This window comes from Phymastichus coffea, unplaced genomic scaffold, assembly GCF_024137745.1.
Source record: "Phymastichus coffea isolate CEN01 unplaced genomic scaffold, Cenicafe_Pcof_1.1 PCOF00020, whole genome shotgun sequence".
In the NCBI taxonomy this organism is placed as follows: Eukaryota; Metazoa; Arthropoda; class Insecta; order Hymenoptera; family Eulophidae; genus Phymastichus; species Phymastichus coffea.
Window position 1 is genome coordinate 3,516,105 of NW_026706831.1, and position 21,934 is coordinate 3,538,038.

Here is a 21,934-nt window from a genome sequence, read left to right on the forward strand (position 1 = left end):
TGCTGATTGTTTTGAACTGACAAAATCAAATTTCAATCGATTTCGAATCAAATTTATATCGGTTTTTTTCGTTTTTTAGTAGTTTCAACTCAGTATGGGGGGTTGAAAAATAGTTCAAAATATATTCAAGACATAGTTTTGATATATTTTTTCCCGTAGAGTTCAATTCTGTAGTCCAAATAATTTTATTTGCACTCTTTTTATTTGTAATTTCGAAAAACTTCCAAAAAATCTCAAAAAATGAGGTGTTTCATTATAAACCTCAAAATATGCGGGCAAAGGCTATTTTTTTATTGCAAATTCGGATTTAGCGTTGAAAAATACGTAAGAAAAAATATGTCTGGTCAAAAGTACAAACACTTTTTTTATTTGTGGACCTGTGTAATCGAAGAGATGGATTTTGGTTGTTCGACCCTCGGGTCAACTCAACACTTCCATTATCATTAGTACTTTTTTAGAATTCTCTCCTCGGATAAAAAAATACAATACATTATCGAAAGTCTGAATTATAATATTCACGAAACATAAAATTTGAATAACAGAAAACCTTTTGAGAACACTTTCAATATTTTTGTTTTATTCGTAGGAACTCAAACTTATAATATGTTAATCGACTAAACTATATAAAAACATTTGGAAAACTTTTTACAAGCGATTAAAATATTACCTGTTTAGATTTTTAGTGAAAATTGAATTTAAAAATGCAGATAAAAACGCAGTTTTATCTGGGTATCAATAAATTTATGAATGTTTCTAAGACGTTTTCAAAATTTTTGTGTCACCCAAATTTCACAACATTTTTTAGTTTGGCTGAAAATATTTTGTGTAATCCTGGTGTATACGGAAACCGTGGAAAATTTAAAAGTAAAAACAACAGCTTTGTCTATTTCCTCATTTCTGGGAGCCCGGACTATATATTTATTAAAGAAGGAAGAGCTTACGATATACGAGGTGTGTTCAAAAAGTAAGGTGACTTTTCAAATTTCACGGGCAACGTACTTTCGATTATCGATTTTTTTATTTTGTTATATTGGTACACTCTTCCCGAACATCTGTACCAAGTTTCAAGTGTATAGCATTTTTTGTTTGGTTGTGAGAGGCGTAAAGGTTATAAGTGTTGTGCTTGGGTTTAAGCTCAAGACGTATACTTATTAAAAACAAATTATTTTTCATCATTTATTTTATTCAAACATTTTATTTAAAGGAACGAAATATTTATCTGAGTTGTGAAAGTGATTTTTCATTTAAAAACAAATTTTCATTGAGCAGCGAAAAGCAAGGGTCATACAAAAATGTCACAACTACTATCTCATTAATTTCATCGTTCATGCTCTTCCATCTCCTCACTCTTCACTCCTTGAAATCGACTTGTCCATTTACCGCCCTCTCCTCTTTAGCTAAATGGATATATTACCAACAATAGCCGCTAGGTCCACCACAACAAAACTCAACGCAAGGCAAAGCATATCTTTAGCAATCTCTCTCCTAATCTCTAGTTTTTATAAATATTCAGGAGCACAGGTCTCTGTCGAGTGACTTGGAAAATTGCATTATCTACGAAAAATGGTAGCGCTGTGAGCAGCAACTCCGGTGCTGCTTATCATGGACAGATATTTTATTCGCGATCGCAAAAACGACTGCAGCACCAAGTGGTCGCTAGGCGAAGTAGCCTAAGGTGAAAATATTGTCTGCTGCTTATGGAGTAAACAGTAAAAACTGGATTTGTCCATAAAATTTATGTTTTTTCTTAAAACTTAATGTACCTGTCTGTTTATCACATTCAACACAACTCATCTTTTTGAAAGCTTCATAAGCGGTCATAGTTTTACCAAACTTTGGACTTTTAATTTCAAGCAAACATTCATCCTCACAAACAATTCCATCAGGGCTCGTGCCCAGCCATAGAGCATCTGGATGACAAAAAAACCTAATTGAGCTACATACTTTTTAAAAGTTGACTGATACAGATCTCTAGCTTTAGGCTCACTAATGTGTCCATAATCTGTATCGTCAGATCCCTTGAATTTACTAAAAAACACACTCTCTATCTTAGAATCCCAATTGGCTTTCTTATTAGTACAGTATGTAAACAATTCATAACATACGCTACCAGTAATTCTAAACCTTCTACTAGATTTCCAAAGCTCATCACACTGATAAACAGTTCTAAGACAGATGAAACAAGAACCAGTTTCATTCAAATTTATATGTAAATCATAAAATGATTTACAGCGTTCATCAGACAAAATTGGGACTGGCAAACTAAATTTCAATGGTCTTTTAAGCAAGTGTAATACTAGAATAAGTCTATGATTGAAACTCTCATTGTACAGTAAATCTTCTACTGGATTATGACATTGAGTATCACGCTGCATGGATATATGAATAGCAGCTTCGCTTTTAGGACTACCTACAAGCAAAAATAACAAAGTTTATCATGCATTCAACGTATGACATACAGTCAATAGAATAATGTATCAACCAACCTTTTAATAAAGTTTCAAGAAAAAAGTCATTCGAATGAGAATAATCTCTATCCAGTTTGAAAGGATTATTGTAATGACATAAATCTACAATTTTTATAGGATGATCATATTGTTCTAAAGCTGTAGCAGACAAATTTCCCCAACTTTGCTTGATATCGGTACAACTCAAATCATTCAAGTTGTCTAGACTACGTCTAAAATTAAATAAAAATATCTAAACAAACTGAATCACAATGAAAAACTAATAATTCTACCCAAGCAAGCAAAAAAATAAAACAAAAATCGTACCTGTTGACCAATAATAATGTTGCAAAAACATGTTTACATCTCCCACCTGCACCTGCAGCACAGCTACATACACAGGTGTACTTGTTTTCAACATTACTGCTAGTTTCAAAATCAATTTTTATGTTGATTTCGTGTGGCTTTTCACGAATCCCAGAGCTTTGTAAGCTTAAGCCAAGAATATGCACTACACTACTGCTTCGCTCCAACACACCACATAAAATCACATGATTTGCATTTAAAACCATTTCACCTTCGGACAAAGGTCTTCTCGTTTGCCCTAGAAGGTTCAAAATATCATCTAGAGATATAACGAATTACGTAGACCTTTCCATTTTTAAATAAACTAATTTTAAAGAGAAACTACCTATCTAACTGCATGGTAAAATTTAAACAGTTTCACCTTAGGTCGGCCATATTGGTAAACACTAGCGCCATCTGCGTTTCGTTGCGATCGCGAATAGTGATAAGGTTTTGAAAAGTGGAAGATTTCTACCGTTAAAAGCCCCACTGAGTTAGTTTTTGAAACTATAAAATCGTGTGCGTAAACTTAGCTGGTACTGAACTAGAATACTCTCTACTCAATTTGCCTATAATAAATTGAGATAAGCGGTTAATTGAACTCACATGAGAAAATAAATTTGAAATTAAGATGAATCAAAAATATTATCATAGTAATTAATTTATTATAATTTTAATATAATAAAATGAATAAAATTTAAATTAGTTATTTACAATTTTATTACAGGTATATTATAAAGTTCGGGTACTATGCCATACAGTATATTAATAGTCTATAAATTTGAGCATATTTTATCTTCTTATTTCACCGAATAGGTAACTGCATCGGTAATATTTTACCTCGTCTGTCTAATAATACTTCTAAATTATGTCTCAAATGATTTTTTTCTGCGCATCAATTTTAAAAGTTTTCTATTTCCAAATTGTGTGAATTTCATTATAAAGCAATTTAGACCAAGCCTGAAACAAGTTGAGGTTGTCCATCATTATCTAATGTTAATTGAGACATTGCGGATGGTTGGAATGTTGATCCTTGAAAGCCCATTGTTGAATCATGTAACTGAAAAATTGTTTTAAAAACTTTTTATTTTTATTCATTTATATAAATGTGATATTTTCACCAAATAAAGTTTATACATACGTTAGCATGTTCTGGAAGAGTTGTGTAATCTGGTGTAGAAGAAGAAAAAGCTTTGGATGATAGTGGTTGTTGTATCGTAGCATACATGTTATCATGCGATGTATCACCCATTACAAGGCTCAGATTACTTCCACGTCTGTTAACACTTAAACCAGATTCAGGCTCACTGAATACATGCATGGTTAGCTCTTGCTCTTCATATAACTTCATTTTTCTAATAATTAGAAAAAGAGAATTTTTACTAAAAAGAAATATAACTCAAAGGAAATCAATATTTTTATATTTTCATTATGACAATAAAATAAATTTAATCTTTCGATTTGTCGAAATGATGAAAAAAAATTTGATATATACACGCATTGGATATGTTGGACAAAAATCTGTTAAATTAAATTTAAAAAAATCTTACCGAAAACTTTGGGTAGGAATATATGAAATGTGTATTCTTTTAGGAATATATGAAATGTGTATCTTTTTATTGTACAACTCTTTCGCGTTTTTTATTACACGCTGGTGATGATGCGTTGCTACTATTCACTTCCTTCTCAACTATAGCCTATACATAATATATTGTGGACAACTATGTAACAAAAATCGATCGGATGCTATTATAGCATGGGAACGTTAATTACAACATAGTTAAGTTAGGTTTATAAGTTTTATGTATAGGATAACCTAAAAGTAATGATATACCTAATAAATATTGCAGGTATAAGCTTTTTAAAAAATAGGTGAAGGCCATTACTCAAGTAACTTTTTATGAGGAATCTAGTGGAGACTTTAGATTTGATCTTGAACTTGTCCTTCAAGGTCATTTCAAGGTCCGACCGGTTTCGATCTGTACTTTTTGGCTAGGGTTGAAAATATTAAAGAAGTAACGATATCCAGTGATAACCTTGGATTTTTCCTCGTGTTAGATCTTGAATGTCTCTTGTCAAAGGTCAATTTTTTTAACGACAACAATTGATAGAGTGGAAAATTTTACTCAAACTTGCTATGAATAAACTCTAATCTGTGTTGAGTTTGAATCCTCAATCATTATAAAGTCATTTTTTTAAATTTAATGTTACCCAAAAACAACGACGTGGACGTTGTAAAATCTGTTTCATTTGTGGTACTTGATTAACGTGAGTCCCCTTGCCTTTCACGATCAGGACGCTTGATTTACATGAAATGATTAGATTTTAATTGTAATTATTAACATATTACATAAATCTCTAAGTTATGATCTTGCATTTCATTAATCTTAAACTTTTAACTCTCACAAAAAAAAACTAATACTTTATCAACTAATACCTATATAACTAATAACTTTATAAATTCAAACTTATACAAATTTTCAATTCTGATTTATTTTATCTTTCGAAAATCTAGTTTACATGTGTATTTTATCTTTCAAAAATCTAGTTTAATTATGGTACAAATTTTACTTAAATATAACAAATTATAACTATCATTTCTCAAACGATTATCTCCATTGTGAATTTTCATTCTGATTGATTTTTGAGGAAGATTTAATCCGTTAACATAAAATGCAACGCCTCACTGAAAGAGAAATAATAATAATTCTTAGATGAGAGGCTGCGGTCAAATGAAAAAGCTTAAACTTTAAATGTTTTTAATAAAACATTTAAAGTTAGTCGAAATCCAATTGCACTCTCAGGTGTTCAAAATGCAATTACAAAGTTTAATAATGTTGACAGTATTAGCGATCTACCGAAGTCTGGTAGATCAAGATCAGCAACGAGTGAAGAGCAATGACTGAATGTTTTATTTTCATTTACTGAAAATGCGCATTCTTCTATCCGCAGAGTCGCTCCAGATCGTAACATAAACGAATCATCTGCAAGTAAAATATTAAAAGAAACGAATTTTCATCTATTTAAAATGAACTTAGTTCACAAACTAAAGTTAAACGATTTTGATCATCGCGTTGAGATTTTTATTTAATAGCAAAACCAAGGACGGAATGAGAACCGTTGCCCACTAGCGAAGGGAACCAAGTTGAGCATCACAATAAAAATTTTCCTTAATAGTCTCCAAACAGCAATAAAATCTGTATTCAGCATTGGCGTAGGAGTATGTTCTTTATTTAGTGCGTTCCTCCGCCCAACGCGTTCTCTCGTTCGCATGCAAGGGGCATGCAGCCTCCTAATATGCGTTCGGAGAGCGACAACATGTCGATAAAAGGAGAGGGCCATAAAACTGCGGCTACATCCTGTTCTGATTCTGACCAACGAATTTTCCTCTTTCAAGATGTAAATTTAGCATTGGAATTAATAATATATTTTTTTAATTTAAACATTTAACTTTCGCAATGTGTCCTAAATAATTTTGACCCCTCAAAACCTCTTACGGAGTTCTCGCTCCGAAGCTTAGTTTAGGCAGAAAATAAAAGAAAATGAAAAAAATATACGTTAAGTTTAATAAATTCTCTGCTATTTGACGAACTTTTACTATAAGAAATTAAGAAAAATTAGCTAGTAAACGGACTGTTATGTCATATAAGAATTTTTGTTTTCCGATTAAAATTTTGAATAAATGAAACTGCGTGATTAGCGAATAATTTAAAATTCTTGAAATGATAATAGACTGTCCACAAATTTGCATAACACAGCGTACGAGACAATAAGCGTCACCTTATTTTTATTAGTACACAATTAATAATTAACTGTACCTTACAGCGGATTTAATTGTAATATTGTTCTTAGTATTAAGTAGTATATAAGTAATGTACGGTTAATTAGGTTTGCTTAAACATTCAATTATTAAACAGTTATAAAATTTTTGAACAAATATTAGTCGTGAACGGTACTTGACGAGCCATCTCGCGAGCCAAGGCCTGTACTTCGGTGTCCGTGCCCCTGATTTTCCCCACGCCTTCGCTCCAATCATGGCCCGAAAACCAAGCGAGGGAAAATCGGAAGAGACAAGCAAGCCAATTAGCACGCCATTGCTTGCTACATTTCTCCCGAAATCGAGAGACAGAGAGGAACTCGCCCCCGAGTATAAAAGAGGCTGTGCAAGACCCAAAAGGAGGAATTTTTCTCGTACTACTGGCAAGAAATCAAGCAGAGCAAGTCAAGCAAGAAGTTAACCAGAATAGAATAAAAGCATGCGTGTCTAGAAACAAGTAAAATTTCAATAAGACAGTAAGGAAACAAACATTTTCAATTCATCTGTCTCTCCATTATCTCAGGAATAGCTTGTAACTCAAATATCCTTTTTTTGTATTTAGAGACTACTATAGATAGGCTCTAGATGTTAATTTTATAAGAAAAATCGGGCACTACTACCGATAGGATCCGGGGTACTTCTGTTCTTTGGATTACTACAATTGACTGGAATCCAAAGACAGAAGTATTGATACAGTGGCACTATCTCCCCTCGGCTAAAGTAATTTTCGATAAGTGATTCCAGCTAGTTTAGGCGACAAAACACACTTCTAGTGATAGCGGAACCTTGAGACTGCGCCAAGCCTCAGTTGCACCTGAGATGTGTCGTTGCCACGAAGTCACATAAAATTTTTGGAGGCCCCGGAGGAATCACCATTGAAAATTTAGGAATATTCTTTTGTTAAATGTTAAGAAAAGAATATAAATAGAGATTTCCTTTTTATGAATTGCGTTAGTGAAAAAAGTAGGAGGGACAAAAAAATATTTAAAAATATACATATATTCTGGAAAGAGGGAAGAAATCATTGACTCAACTCAGAAAATAGAAAATAAGTTTACCTTTATAAATAAAAGCTGTAGCATCAGTATCAGTAGGTTCGAATAAATAATTTGAATATTTTTTCCTTTTTCCTGAATGAACTCAATTGTCTTTTTTTTTTATTATGCCACCGTTCGTGAGTTTTAATAATTTTCCTAACGAAGTAATCGACACGGTAGATGAACTAATTGAAGATATTTCGCATTTAAAAGAAAGTCAAATATCCGTAATTGATAGAGTTAATAATCACAGCTCCGATATTTCAAGTATAAATAGTACTGTCTTAATGCACGTATCGCGAAACTCGAATCGGAAAATAAATGTAGGATTGAACAAATAGCTGGCTTAAGAAATATTTCCGTAAATTTAATTAAAACTAATAACATTTATAAAAAACAAATTAAAACAATAATAAAACAGACAAAAATTAATAAGAGATTGGCTACACGCCAAAAAATTTCCAATAATATTTTAAATGTGAAAATAAGAAAATTAACTAAAGCTTTCAAAAAATTAAGTCTGTAAATTTTTACAAATATCTTTTTTTAGTAGGAAATAAATAACTTAGATTAGATTAAAAAGAAAATTATTACATGTAACAGGCTGCCGTATAACCGCTTATCCCTAGTAAATATACTTATCACGACGGCCAAACGGTGCTCTGTTAGCTGTGTGCTTCAAACACACTCACTCACCTCGCTCCGGTGTACGCATGCGCCGAGTTCTCTCAGTGATCCAACTTAGATGCGCGAACTCTCCGCTAGGGGCGCTGATGCGCTTGCTTACCAGCGCTCCGTCGGCCACTGCTGGCAACTCGGTTGACGAACAGCTCCTTCTATACTTTCGCGATCAGTGCTGGATTACCGGCGCGTTCGAATCGAATGTAAACAATAACACCGACACCGGACAAAGGGTAGGCGAAATAATAAGAACGTCTCTTATTGATCTCTAACTACTTTATTAAACCAAAGCTAAACCTGTATAAGGGATGATTTGCCGAGAGTCTAACGCACGCTATTTCGACACAATAAACCAAAGTACGAAACAAGACCGAGATTGGATGATAGGATAAATCTGTTGTTATCCAATAATATTAGCCTGACCTGCAAGCACGGAAAAGATTCACATTAATGCCAGGATTGTATTAGGACCTTCCGAGAACTCTGTCCTTCCGGAAAAATGTCCTAAAGTCTAAATAAGAATAGAGCGCGCTGCATACCTCAGCAGTAAAGAAGAAATCGATAAGCAATTAAAATGGACGAAGAAACGCAGTAAAAAATAATTTAAAAATTACATCTGGAATTGTTTAGACCGTAACTCAGGATATTAAAAAATATAGAATTGGCAAGGAAAAATATACAAAGTAGCGAAGAAGAAGTGAAAGGAAAAAAAAACTATTAAAGAAGAAATATCAGAATTAGATAAGAAAATAGCGGAAAAACAAGAAGAAATATTCAAGTTAATGAATGCTCAAAAGAAAAAAACCAATAAATAAAATTAAAAAAAATAAACTACATAAAAATAATTTACTCAATCCAACCCCATCCTCATCTGTAAAAGACATCCGGATTAGAATCAAAATCCTATCTTAAAAGACTAATAAGTCGCCAACATCTGGTGTTGTGATTAATTAGCATTAAGAGACTTTTTTTGCGGATTAATTTCTTGTTCTCTTTAAAATATTTATATTATAGTCTATTGTATAGGTCTAGAAGTGCAAAATTTATATTGCTGCAATAAGTTCAAAATTGATAAATAAAAATAAAAGAAACAAAAACGTGAAGTATGTTAAATAATGCTAGTATCGTAAAATAATAAAAAGCTACTTTGCCCAATTAAGATAGCCAGTAGGAAAGATTTGGATTTCATGAATGATAAACGCCTGACACGCAGCCACAGTCGAAATTTAGCATGGATAATAGGAGGACCTTAGTTGTAATAAACTTTGACATTTAGATGAATTGGTAATTGATAGCAAAGATAGTGAAACCACTGTAACTCCCAAATCAAATCTGATTGAACAATTACACCCAGACTTAGGAAAATTGGATCAGTTTAACAAAGATTTAGATAACATAGAAGCGAAAACTAGTCCTAATAGTTCGATATCGTTAAAATCAGTAGAAGACGCTATTGTCAATGTACCAGACGAAGACTTAGAAAAAAGCCTAAATTAGTTCTTCATTGAACGATTCGACGATAAGTGGAATTATAATCCAGAATTAAAAATAGGGTCCGAAATAGAGAAATCGATCCCAGTATTCTCCGGCAGGATAATAAGTTTGAACGATGTCATGCAAGTAGTATCCGCGTTTGGCGGTAACCCTGACAAATGGATGACATTCATGGAAGGATGCCTTGAAGCTAAAGGGATACTTTCAAGTTCATGCGAGGAAGATTTTGTGAAGATGATCAAAGCAAAATTAGAAAGCGAAGCAAGAAATTCCATTATAGGAATGAATTTTACCTCGATAGATGAGCTGCTCAACCATTTAGCTGATATTTTTGCTCCTATTCAAAACGTAAATCAACTTTTCAACTCTCCTCAACTTCTCAACAACACTTCAACTCTTAATTGAGAGTAGTTTTTCAATATTTCCAAAAAAAGAAAATAGATGCCCTTTTAGATTTTTTAAGACGATTACTTTGATACCACATTATATTTTGAGAATTTTTTTCATATGCTTGTGAAATGCGCAAAAACAGGCGAAAAACTACTATTTTTCGCGGTTACTCTCTATCTCAGAGTATACATAGTTAGACGTTACAATGTCCTAGTCGTTACAGTGATTTTTTGAAATATCCATTTTGAATTTTCATCTGTAATTTGCAAGTAGAACGTTCTGTTTCTTGTCAGTGGTAAGTCCATATCTTTGTCTTCAACTTCAGATTGAACGTATGTTATCATTTTTATAAAGCCATTTGAAAAATTGAAATTATAATCATAGAAAAACTAGAAGTTCTCTAAGAGCTCTCCTTGTGTAAGATCTAAATAATTTCATTTATTAAATATAAATAATATTTTTTTATTTATTCAAATTTTATAAGATGTTATTTTACTATATTAAATGAATCAAGCCAAACCAAGCCAATCCAAGTCAAGCCAAGCCAAGCGAAGCTAGGCTAAATGACGATTTTACAATAGAATAGGTCTAGGGCTTGAGTCTACTTACTATGCGGCAGATGGTCTGACAATGAAAGCCCAATGGAATATTTGTTATACCTGTTTTAAGCGTAGATAAACGTTTAATTGTTTGAAGTATATTTTATTATAATATATTTTTTCACGTCGTATAAGCGTTTTTTTTGTTTAACATTAAATAATATTGTTTTATAACGTAAATATTGTAATTTCTTATTTTGTAACAAATCGCGAGCGCAAAGGTGAATCGGTGGCTGGTCAGTCAGCCGATTTCCTTTTAAACCTAAGTAATACAATTAATGCCCGATAAGCAACACCGCTGTTAATGCGGCCGACTGAGTAGCCGTAGATCTGCCACACTATCCACCCATCAGCCGGCGCCCAAATCTGTAAGAGAGAGAGAGAGAAAAGAGAGAACACGGTACAACATCCTGTTTCTCATCCGCGCATCACAATCTCTATCTCTCTCACTCTCTCTCAATAAACGTACGCTGTTTTCTGCATAATCATTTGCATCTTGCCCTGGAATTTACATTACTTTCGCAACCTGCACAACATAACCTTGATCCACTTGACGCACAATCAACACCTCTCATCCGTTCAATTTCTCAACTGGATCAACTGCTGTATCATAGCCGCACCTGGATACCTCTTCACGAATTCTGCTGTTTTTGCATTATCAACGACGGACGTGATCGTTTATGTATCTCTTTTTTTTGTTAAGTGAGGGAGATTTTTCCGTGTTCACTTTCGTTGCCATTCTGTATCGCTCATTTTACCACTTAGCATTTGTCATACTTGTTTCGAATCGGTCATTATCATTATTAATCTAAATCAAAATTTTACTGTGTCCTATTTAGTCTCATTCTCATTTTCATTATTATTTATAATTAACTTTAAGTTGTCAGTGATTCCAAAATTGAGGTTACGTCACTTTGCGCATCTTCCACGCCAAATTTCCTTTTGAATTCAATTTTGTGTTCCTCATTATTTCGAGGACCACTTTCGTGTGATTTTTTATTTCCCCGCCATACCCTCTATGATAATTCGCTTTTCCTCGGTAGAGGTCATCTTTCCGAGTTTGTCATATCTGGTAGGTTGCGCGCGCCACGGCGTCACTCGAACATGCGCGCGGCCCCGGGCCACTCGAATATGTGCGCGAATTTTCAAATTACTTCAAATTATTTTGCCCATTTATGTCAAGCCACGTGTGTGCCAAATGCGAATTGATCATGTAACGACCTGATCAATTACTCCTCTGTAAATCCTGTATCATAATCTATGCATTTTACCTAACTCAAGATCAGCCAATCATAATTCTGCCAAATTTAATTGCTGTCTTAACGCTCACCAATTAAAGATACACCTCTAGCTAACACTGCCTTGGACATCTTCGCCACGCCCACGGGACACTCCCCCTCTATCATTGCACTTGCCAAGAAACGTCTCACCTCGCCAACGCAACCATCACTGCTGCCGATCACCAAACATCACAGATCTGAGCTGGTTATTTCGACTTCAGAGTTTATTGTGCCATCACCAACTTCATGCACCTCGCAAATGTTTGTCATAGACCTCTTTGACTGCGCATAGACTGAACGATAATTATACTGCTATGTTTGAGGCACCAGAATGGTTTCGCAGGGAGTCACAACTGAACGCAAAGTGTCACGAGAAGGAAGCGCAACTTAACTCTGAACGGTTTGAGAAGCTATGTGGACTCTGGACCAAAACGCAGGAGGAATTATGCGAACGAGATGCCCAGTTTGCAGCGGTTGATGAGCCAGAAATCCTGGTCCATGATTTGCATGCTGAAATTTGAGATTTTCTCTTCCAGGCCGCAACCTCTATTCTCATCGCGCTTGGTTTTGGTGGTGAGTACTACTTGCCCATGATTATTGGGACGAGAGAGTGGAGTCTCTCAACCACTGCTCAGTTTATTGCAACCTCAAATCAACCACAACCATCCTCTCTCTTGAACCTTAGCGCTCAACGGAAGTAGTTCACCTTTCTGCTCGATTCACCGTCCTCTCGAGACAGAATAATTAAGTACTCGCCTAGGCTTAAAGAGCATACTGCGCAAACCATCCTTGGCTGTGGTTCCGAGTCTTACTACGATCAATCCTCACTAAGCCCGTTTTTGAGTTCTTGTCCAAGGCCAGAAGAGTGTGTGAGGACATTGGATATGTATGGCCTGTGGTCCGAAACTTGCGGGTCTTCTGCCATGCCACGCCGCATTCGGAGCTCATCTCTATTGTCTTCGAAGCCGTTTTCCGTAGTCTTCCAAGGCTAGCACCTCACCAATTGGTTTCACGCTTGGCAAGAGCTGGTAATCGGCCTCACTCTGCGGCTGCATTATTAGCACCTCTTGGTGGTATCCACCACGATCCTCGACCTCCTCGCTCTGACCATCATTCCCGATTTCTCGCAGATCCACTGAACCTCACTCTACCTACAACAATTGCCTCCTCCCCTCATTCGTCAACCTTTGACCCCGTTGATACCTCATAACATACAACAGTCTCGATGAATAATCCTGTCACCACTTCCACCCCCTCTCGATCATCCTTAACCGTGGCACACATCAATATAAATGGTCTGAACGTACCATGGCACTTCTTTCTCCTGGAAGCCCAGGCACATACAAGCGCATATATCGCCTTTTTCGAAACGAAACTTTGTAACGTCATCTCCGATGAACACCTCACCTTATCCGATTATAAATTTTTCCACCTAGATCGCGAGGGCAAGGACGGTGGTGGAATTTGCTTCTATTCTCGCAATAGTCTCACGGTAAAATTACTTGCTATTTCCGATCCTACATACAACAACTCATCAGAATTCATTATAGCCGAAATCCACAATAAAAGCCACTTAAAATTTTTATCTGCAGTTGTTTATCGCCGTCCATCCGCTAAAACCCCATCTTTTTTCTTTAATACTATCTCACCCTTTCTTCCTCTCTTCAACGATGTTATTATTACTTGTGACTTCAACTCTGATCTTACCTCAGATCTTCCTTATGTCCTGGCCTTGCGTGACTTGATTGACATAAATGCACTTACAGTCGATTCTACTGAGCCTACGCATCATCCTATCACTGAAATCGATATCACTACACATACAGCGCTTGACCTTTTCATACTAAATTCCTCAACTCGGATTTTCAGTTAGTTTTACCAAGTCTCTTTCGCCATTTGTATCGTATCACGATCTAATCGAACTTACTATACTGTACTCTTCTCCCCGCCTCAAGAACAACCAAAAACCATTACCTCCCGCTCTCTCCATCGTGTTGACAAAGCGGCTCATTACCAACAAGCTCTCTGTCTTCTCGAGCTACCCGGGTAGTTTATCGCAATCAGACACTATCTCAGTCGATCGACTTAAGCGAATTATCACCCTGGCGGTTTGTGCTGCTTTCGACGAGCTTACTCCTTGTCGTCTTGTTACCATCTCCGCGAAAAAAACGCCCTGGGTAACTGATAAAATCCCAAATGCGCATCCGTTACGTAGCCTAAAGACGCTTTTGAGCTTCCGGTTCATCCTTGGCCCTTCAATAATATCGATCTTTAAGAACTGCCATTTCAAACGAGCTTGACACAGAGAAAAATATCCACATCCGCAATAACATTGAACATACCAATAGCTCAAAATCTAAGTGAAGGACCCTTCATAATATCGGCTCAACCAATGAGCATTTACCATCACCACTGCTCTTTTTCTCAATTGACAAATTTAATAAACACTATGCCACATCACAGTTATCAACAGGCCTCCAGCCGACTCTTACTAAATTTGACAATATCTGTAGTTCCACCCTGCACATCACTTTTTTTTCTCCTTTTGTTTTCTCAAAAATAATACAATCAGACGTTGAGGCCGAGATCAAGGATTTGCGTTCTAGAGACAAAGGCTGTGATGAACTCACAGGAAGGATGCTTCTTCTTAGACTTAACACTTTAGCCTACAACCTGACCGAAATTTTTAATAAGTCCATTGAATCATCCACTTTTCCCTCCACGTGGAAGCGCACCCTCATTCGTTTATCTTCAAAGTCAGATCACTCCAGTTCCTTTCTGATACTAGGCCTATCGCGCAGTTATCTGAGCCCTCAAAAATCTTCGAACGATTATTACACCGATAATTCTTAAGCCATTTAGAAGCAAAAAATCTTCTAGACCCTAGACAGACCGGTTTCCGCAGGGGACACTGCTGAGATCGCCTCGATGGGTATTCTCAATGACATAAGGTTTGCCATTGATAAGAGACAAATTACTATCCTTGTCCTTTTTGATTTCTCAAAGGCCTTCGATAGTATACCTCATGACTTGCTTGTTACTAAGATTAGAGCCTGTTATGTTGGTGATTCTGTCCTTCGTTAGTTCTTTAGCTACCTAGCTGACAGGGTGCAGGCTGTCATTGACCTTGGGAATTCCGTTTCTCAGTGGTTACGTACACAGACAGGCTTTCCTTGGAAGCGACCTTGGTCCGCTATTGTTCGCCGTTTTTATTAATGATCTCCAACGAGTGTTTTTTTTTTGCAAGCACCTAATTTATGCGGACGACATCCAGATTTACCATCACTGTGTCCCTTCCTAGATTATTGAGGATCTTGCGAAGGTCCAACTGAATGCTCAGGTGGTTGCAAATTGGGCACGAGAAAACGGTCTCCAACTCAACGTCGCCAAAACAAAGGTCATTATTGTTGGAAGTGAACTTCATGTTTACTCCATTGACTTGAACTCATTACCTAAGCTTAAGGTTGATACCATTCTCATCAACAGTCAAAAGTCTAGGACTTACTATCACCTCAACTCTTCAATAGAAACCTCACATCTCCAACATTGTTAAGAGAGTTCATCTTGGCTTAAACTCCTTGAAGTTCTACAGAAGGTTACTCACCATTGAGACAAGAAAATACTTGGTGAAAGCACTAATTTTTTCCCACTTTACATATGCCTCTATAGTCTTTATGACAAGTCCAGAACCCTGGCCCTTCAAAAAGCTTTCAATGCTTGTGTCTTTATACCATTCATTTCCATACCAACCATTGACTCCCATGTTACCTTTCATAGATTACGTCTGGGCTGGCTATCTCTTGAGAGTCAGCGCAATATCTCTCTCACCCTTCGCACATACAAAATCGTATGCTGTCAATACCGAGCTATCTTACAACTTACGACAAATCACCAAATCCTGCAAACCTGAAGCACTCTTCCCGTAATCCACCGATGGCCTTCTCCTATCCTGCTCCGAAAACTGAGGTTTGGAAGTTTTCGGCAGCGGCTTATGGTCTGTACCTCCTCAACCAGTTGACCATCATCGAGTTTGATATTACTCGCTATGCCGAGCTCCAATGCTGGTTATATGGCTACTTCATGGTGATAAAACAGCTCATTTTTCACCTCAGAGCCGGCACCGAACACTTAACATACTTCCGTTGCTCCTGAAACTACCATCTATCCTTCTTCCTTTCAAAGTCTCCGCCTTCACCTCATTATCAGAATACCTTCAAACACCTGGTCGTTACCTGGTCTGCAACTTTCCTCCATTCAACTTTTCGGTGTAATACTCATCCTTACATCCATTCTTCGATCCATAATCTACTTTCACTCTCACCTTAACCTCTCATCTGGCTAAATGAATTCATCCTTAATTAAATCTACCAGACTACCACGTATAATCATCCTGTTCGCCAGCTTCATGTACCCTCTTTGGCCGGCGATCAAATTTTGTGCACTGTCTGCTCTCTTGAGTATATTGTATTGTATTAACTCCGCTTGCTCTCATCTAGTTACTTTAAATTTAGCTTATTTCATTCTTGTACGCCACGATTCGCGACCTCACCTCATCTCATCACCTAACCACTTCTCAATTAATCTAGTTCTATTTTCTCTACCCCATGCAAGTTTTGTATTATTACTATTTTTATGTATGCATCATAACTTCACTCTCATATTCTTTACATATTACGCTTAACCTAATTTCACCTTAAATTAATATTAGTTGTGTAATCTTACTGCCTATTACTGCGCTCTATCTTATTGTATCTGCTTTGTATCTTGCTCAAAGCCTACGGGATTACACCCAACAGCTCAATAAAGCTTATCTCTCTCTCTCTCTCTCTCTCTCTCTCTCTCTCTCTGCTCTCACTGCACCCTCCTCGGCATCGGATTTCCGTCCGATAGCGCTGCTCTGCTTCCTGTCAAAGGTGCTTGAGAAGCTTGCCCATGACCAGATCACGGAGTATCTAAAGAAAAGTCAACTTCTGGATCCCTTCCAGACTGGTTTTAGGCAGAATCATAGTACCCAGACCGCGCTGATAAAACTAACAGATGACATCCGAATGGCCGTTGACGAAAAAATGGTGACGCTCTTGCTGTTGTTTGACTTCAGCAAGGCATTTGACACCGTGTCGCCTTCAAAGCTTTTGCGCAAGCTCCGTGCCCTTGGCTTCTCTGGTGTTGCTCTTCTGTGGCTGAAATCCTACCTACAAGGTCGCTCACAACGAGTAACCTCTAAGGGTGGGAGCTCGGACTGGCGGGAGACCAGTCTGGGGGTGCCGCAGGGCTCGGTGCTGGGACCGCTTTTGTTTTGTCTATACGTCAATGACCTGAAAGATGTACTTAGTGGACGTGGGGTTTCGCACCTTTTTTATGCAGATGACCTGCAGATTTATCTGCATATACCGAAAAAAGAATTGACGAAGGGAATCAGGATACTGTCAAAAGCGGCGGGATTGGTCGCGGGCTGGGCCAGGGAATCGGGCCTGCGCCTCAATGCTGGCAAGACCAAAGCTATTATTTTTATGACTAACAAGGACACAAATGACATATATGCGGAGGAACTGCCAGGCGTTGAGGTGCAGGAGGGCGTGCTTGTTCCCTTTAGTGATGAAGTGACAAGTCTCGGAGTTGTGCTGGACTCCAAGCTATCCTGGAGGTCGCATATTGACCGGGTCGCGAAAAAAGTTAGGAGGGCTCTGTATGGCCTGCGCTTCATTAGAGCATGCACTACGGAGCCCCTTCGACGTAGATTAGTTGAGTCGATGGTCCAGCCGCACCTGGACTATTGCACTGTGGTGTGTCTGGGAGCTTCGACAGAGCAGAGGGAAAGACTGCAGAAATTAAGCAATGCGTGTGTGAGGTATGTCTTTGGCATCCCGCGTGATGCATCGGTCTCTCTGTTCAGACAAAGGTTAGGTTGGTTATGTATGGACATTCGCAGGGAGTATTTTGCATCTCTGCAGATGTATAAGTGCCTGCGAATGCGCGAACCGGACTACTTGGCGACGATGTTTAAGATGCATAAATCGAAATATCCGGGCAGAGTGGGACAGGCCGAACTGAGGGTGGCTAAAGCAAGGACGGAGACGGCACGCAGATCCTTTAGGATCATGGGAGCTCGACTCTGGAATTCCCTTCCGTTTGAACTGAGGCATGCGCCGTCGCTTAGCAGCTTCAAGAGGGGGCACGAAAGTATTTTGCAGCGTTAAATGCATAGGCCACTGAGGGGTGCTACTGGGGTTATGGTTATACAGGTTGATGGATGTACGATGACAGTTTTGACTTCAGACTGCCTTACTAGTTTTAAGTAAACTGACTCTAGTCAATTGAGGATTTGATGATATGTTTTAATAAGAACTGATGATAACGTGTTCTAGTCTATCTAGTCCGTTTGAGTGTATTCTATGATTTATGTTATCGATCATCAACCTATTTGTACATACTCTCATAAGCACATGTTGTATGATGTGTACGTGTTTGCGCGTACACTGATTGTTATATTTTTGTATCATGCAAATAAAGACTCTATCTATCTATCTATCTATCTATCTCTCTCTCTCTCTCTTTCCTCTTCCATCTCCCGCGTCATCTCGATCCCTCCATCCGTCAGCTCAGCCCATGCGCTGTATCTTGAAAACAAAATCCAAGCATGAGTGTCTGTGCCACACGCACATACTCTTAGCTTGGCGCGGCGCGTGGACATTAGCGAGAGCTAAACGGACGAAATCGGCCTTGGTGAGATTCTCCGTTACGGAATATAAAACATTTATCTATGTGTTTAAACATTTAAACTAATATTAAATTTAAATGAATGGGTTTTAATGCTTGATAAACAATACGGTTCTAGAGAGCTTATACAGACTTTGAATGCTGCAGATCTTTGTGTTTTATACGATGAAATTAGATTATTTGAAGTTTCATTATTAACTTATACGGGAAATGAAGTAAAAAATGAAATGTATAAAGACGTGTATATAAAGATAGTGTTTGATAATGCTGACCACGACGTGAGGACTGTCGATAGTCGCAATACCTTTCATGTAGAGGGTGGTATAGAGATTCTTACCCGTACACAAGTTGTGATTTACTTACGAACGAATCCCTAGATTGAGTAAAATTCCAAAATCACTGGAATTAAGCAATTTTTATGAAATTAAATTAAAGCACATTAAAAAAGACGAGGCTAAAGAAGAATTAAAAAATGTTGAGGTACTTAATTTAAATAATTTTTATAACGTAGATTATACTGTAAAATTACGTGTTACAGATTTTCTATGGCTACTGGGAAAAATTAAATATCCGACTACATTTTAGGGGTGGAATGGTTTCATGACAATTATAACTAAAGATCAACAATACGCGAGAAGTAAAGTTTCATTCTTACCATTTATAAATAATCCACCAAGTGACTAAGATAAATTATACGTATACGAGTACATCATTATAAATGGCCGAAGACAAACGTAATCTAAATAAATGAAATTGATATATTTGTTACTTTTGATGAACCGAAATTTCGGCAAGTTTGTTGGGATAGAGGTAAGCTTTTGCACGTACTCACTAAATTAGGGGGATTACACTTACTATTTTCTTTTTTAAAATCAATCTTATATAATGGACGGTAGTGGCCTTCGAGATTTATTTTGTCAAATTTATGCGGAAAACTCAGTACGTAAAATACTACTTAGTCAAGTCTATAGTCGATTTATAAAGGAGGACATACACTAGCTCATTTAACGTTAGGGCAAATTATTAATTCTACTTTAAACTTAACGCCAGATGAAGATATATTATTAACTGAAATGTTGGCAAATCTAAACAATGTTTTAAATATGATAGAAAACGAAGGTTTTATTAAAATATAGAATAAAGGGTACCCCCCGTTAAGATAGTCGAAATGCCCCTGTTCCGGGATCCGAAAATTAGATTTATATGTGTATTCTATATCTAAAAAGATTAGGTTTGCCACCAACCGGACCTCCCTAGACCCCTCTGTGGTCCCTAGGGCCCCAAAAATCGATGCTAATTTTTGAGAATTTTTTTCTTTGGACTGAAAAATGCTAGCGATAAGCAGTTTACGGCGTTATCTTCTGTATAGAGCCTAGTTTTCTGTCAATTTTTTTCAAGGTCATATATATAGTAATTCTAGTATAAAAATTGATTTTTATTTTTGAAATCACTATATCTTTTTTCAGAAGGGAGCTTCAGGGCTGAAATTTTTTTTCAAATCTTTGTTTTCTCTTGAACAATAAAAAAAATGTTATCCGAACTGTATTTTTATTGGCGCCATGCTCAAAAATTCAAAAAATCCGTTTTTTTTAGCAGTTTTTCGTTTTTAGCACGTTTTAGGCTGATTTTATGAAAAAACTAATAGTACCATCGTATTCTACGCAAAAAAATACATCGAAAACATGTATCATACTTTTGTTTTTATCACTATTATATCAGGAGAAATCAGCGTTCGAACCTGTGTCTTTATTTACCCATATGCAACACTTAGAAAATCGAAGGTTGGAATTCAATCATCTATTTCTACTTGTATGATGTTACCGACGATAATAGTATAATACATGTTTTCGATGTATTTTTTTGTGTAGAACACCATGATGCTGTCTGTTCTATCGTAGGACGTATCTAGAAAGTGCTAGACGCGAAAAATCACTGGAAAAAATGGGTTTTCCAATTCTAATGCTTTATAGATTAGCCACTTGTAGTAAAACCAATTGCACCATCATATTCTAAGCGAAAAAATACATAAAAATATGTATAATTTGATCATTAGCATTATCATTTAATAGATTATGAGTAATCGTTAATAAAAATCAATCTTTGTAAACCAGATCAAATTTTTGTTTCAACGCTAAGCGTCATTTTATCACTGAATCTGATTTGTCATTAGAATTCCGCCAAATAATTCGGAAATTATTTGACTACCAAGTTCAGCAACTAAGCATAGGAATATAATTAGTAATATTCTGTAACAAATAATTTGAATAAATGGATCACGATTAAAAAATAAATAAATATTTATTTGATCTACAAGTACGTGTTCAGATATTAAAATTATCATGCTAGTCGTCGTCGCTATCTTAATTTATAACAGGAACTATTTCTTTGAAGTCAAATAGAGTGGTGAGATTTTCTGCTGGCTTAATTGTTCTCGATAAATATCTTCCGTATAACAAGTAATAAATGATTGCAGCAATATGCGAACAAGAACCAACTGTTCTATTACCATTGGCACAGTTACAATAATATTGTTTAATACCACTGATACCAATGGTTTGTGATTGATAATAGACATAACACTTATACATCTTGACATTACAGTGACGTGATTTTACTTCGAATTTGATAATATGTGGATCTATTTTAACACATTGAAGATCTAATGTGTTTTTTTCTGTTATCATTTCAGCTAGATAAGATATTGCTAGTGCAAGTTGATAGAAACCCGTGAAAAATAAATAAAAAGATTATTAATAGTCATTTAGAAAATGATTTAGACTGGGAAATCATTTAGATCATTAGAAGACATATTATGGAACGGTACAGTTTTTCGGTTCCAATTTTGGTCTGCTATGAAACTAGCAAAAGTATTCTTTAATCCTTTTCTGAGATGCATTCTTTCAATAATTGGTTCTATTAACTCCGCATCTGAATTCAAACGTTTCCCAAAGCGATTCTGTAAAAAGCAAGCAATCTGACAATACAAATGAGCATTGTATAGGAGAGAATTATGCAATTGATTGTGTAGAAGTTTGCATTTCTGACCAATGATCCCATGAATCGCTTCAACTACCCATCTTATTTTTGTCACAAATCGAGATGCATTTGATTGTTCGTCCGACAACTG

The 21,934-nt window shown here is 36.4% G+C and overlaps 1 protein-coding gene across 5 annotated transcripts in view; it reads right to left on the bottom strand.

The window, feature by feature from the left end:
* Positions 1–21,934, bottom strand: part of LOC131675357 (cadherin-87A) — a 943,248-nt gene that overhangs the window by 305,306 nt on the left and 616,008 nt on the right. Inside the window, exons 24-25 of one of the 5 annotated variants that reach the window (XM_058954306.1) lie at positions 3,934–4,147; positions 3,523–3,852 (exon numbers count right to left, since the gene is read on the bottom strand). The exons of 3 other annotated variants lie outside the window; for them this stretch is intronic. In XM_058954306.1, coding sequence (XP_058810289.1) covers positions 3,742–3,852; positions 3,934–4,147 — 325 coding nt within the window. In that variant the 3' untranslated portion in view covers positions 3,523–3,741. Of the gene's footprint in view, positions 1–3,522; positions 3,853–3,933; positions 4,148–21,934 lie in introns of those variants that run through there. One more of the 5 variants, XM_058954309.1, reaches the window with a different exon arrangement.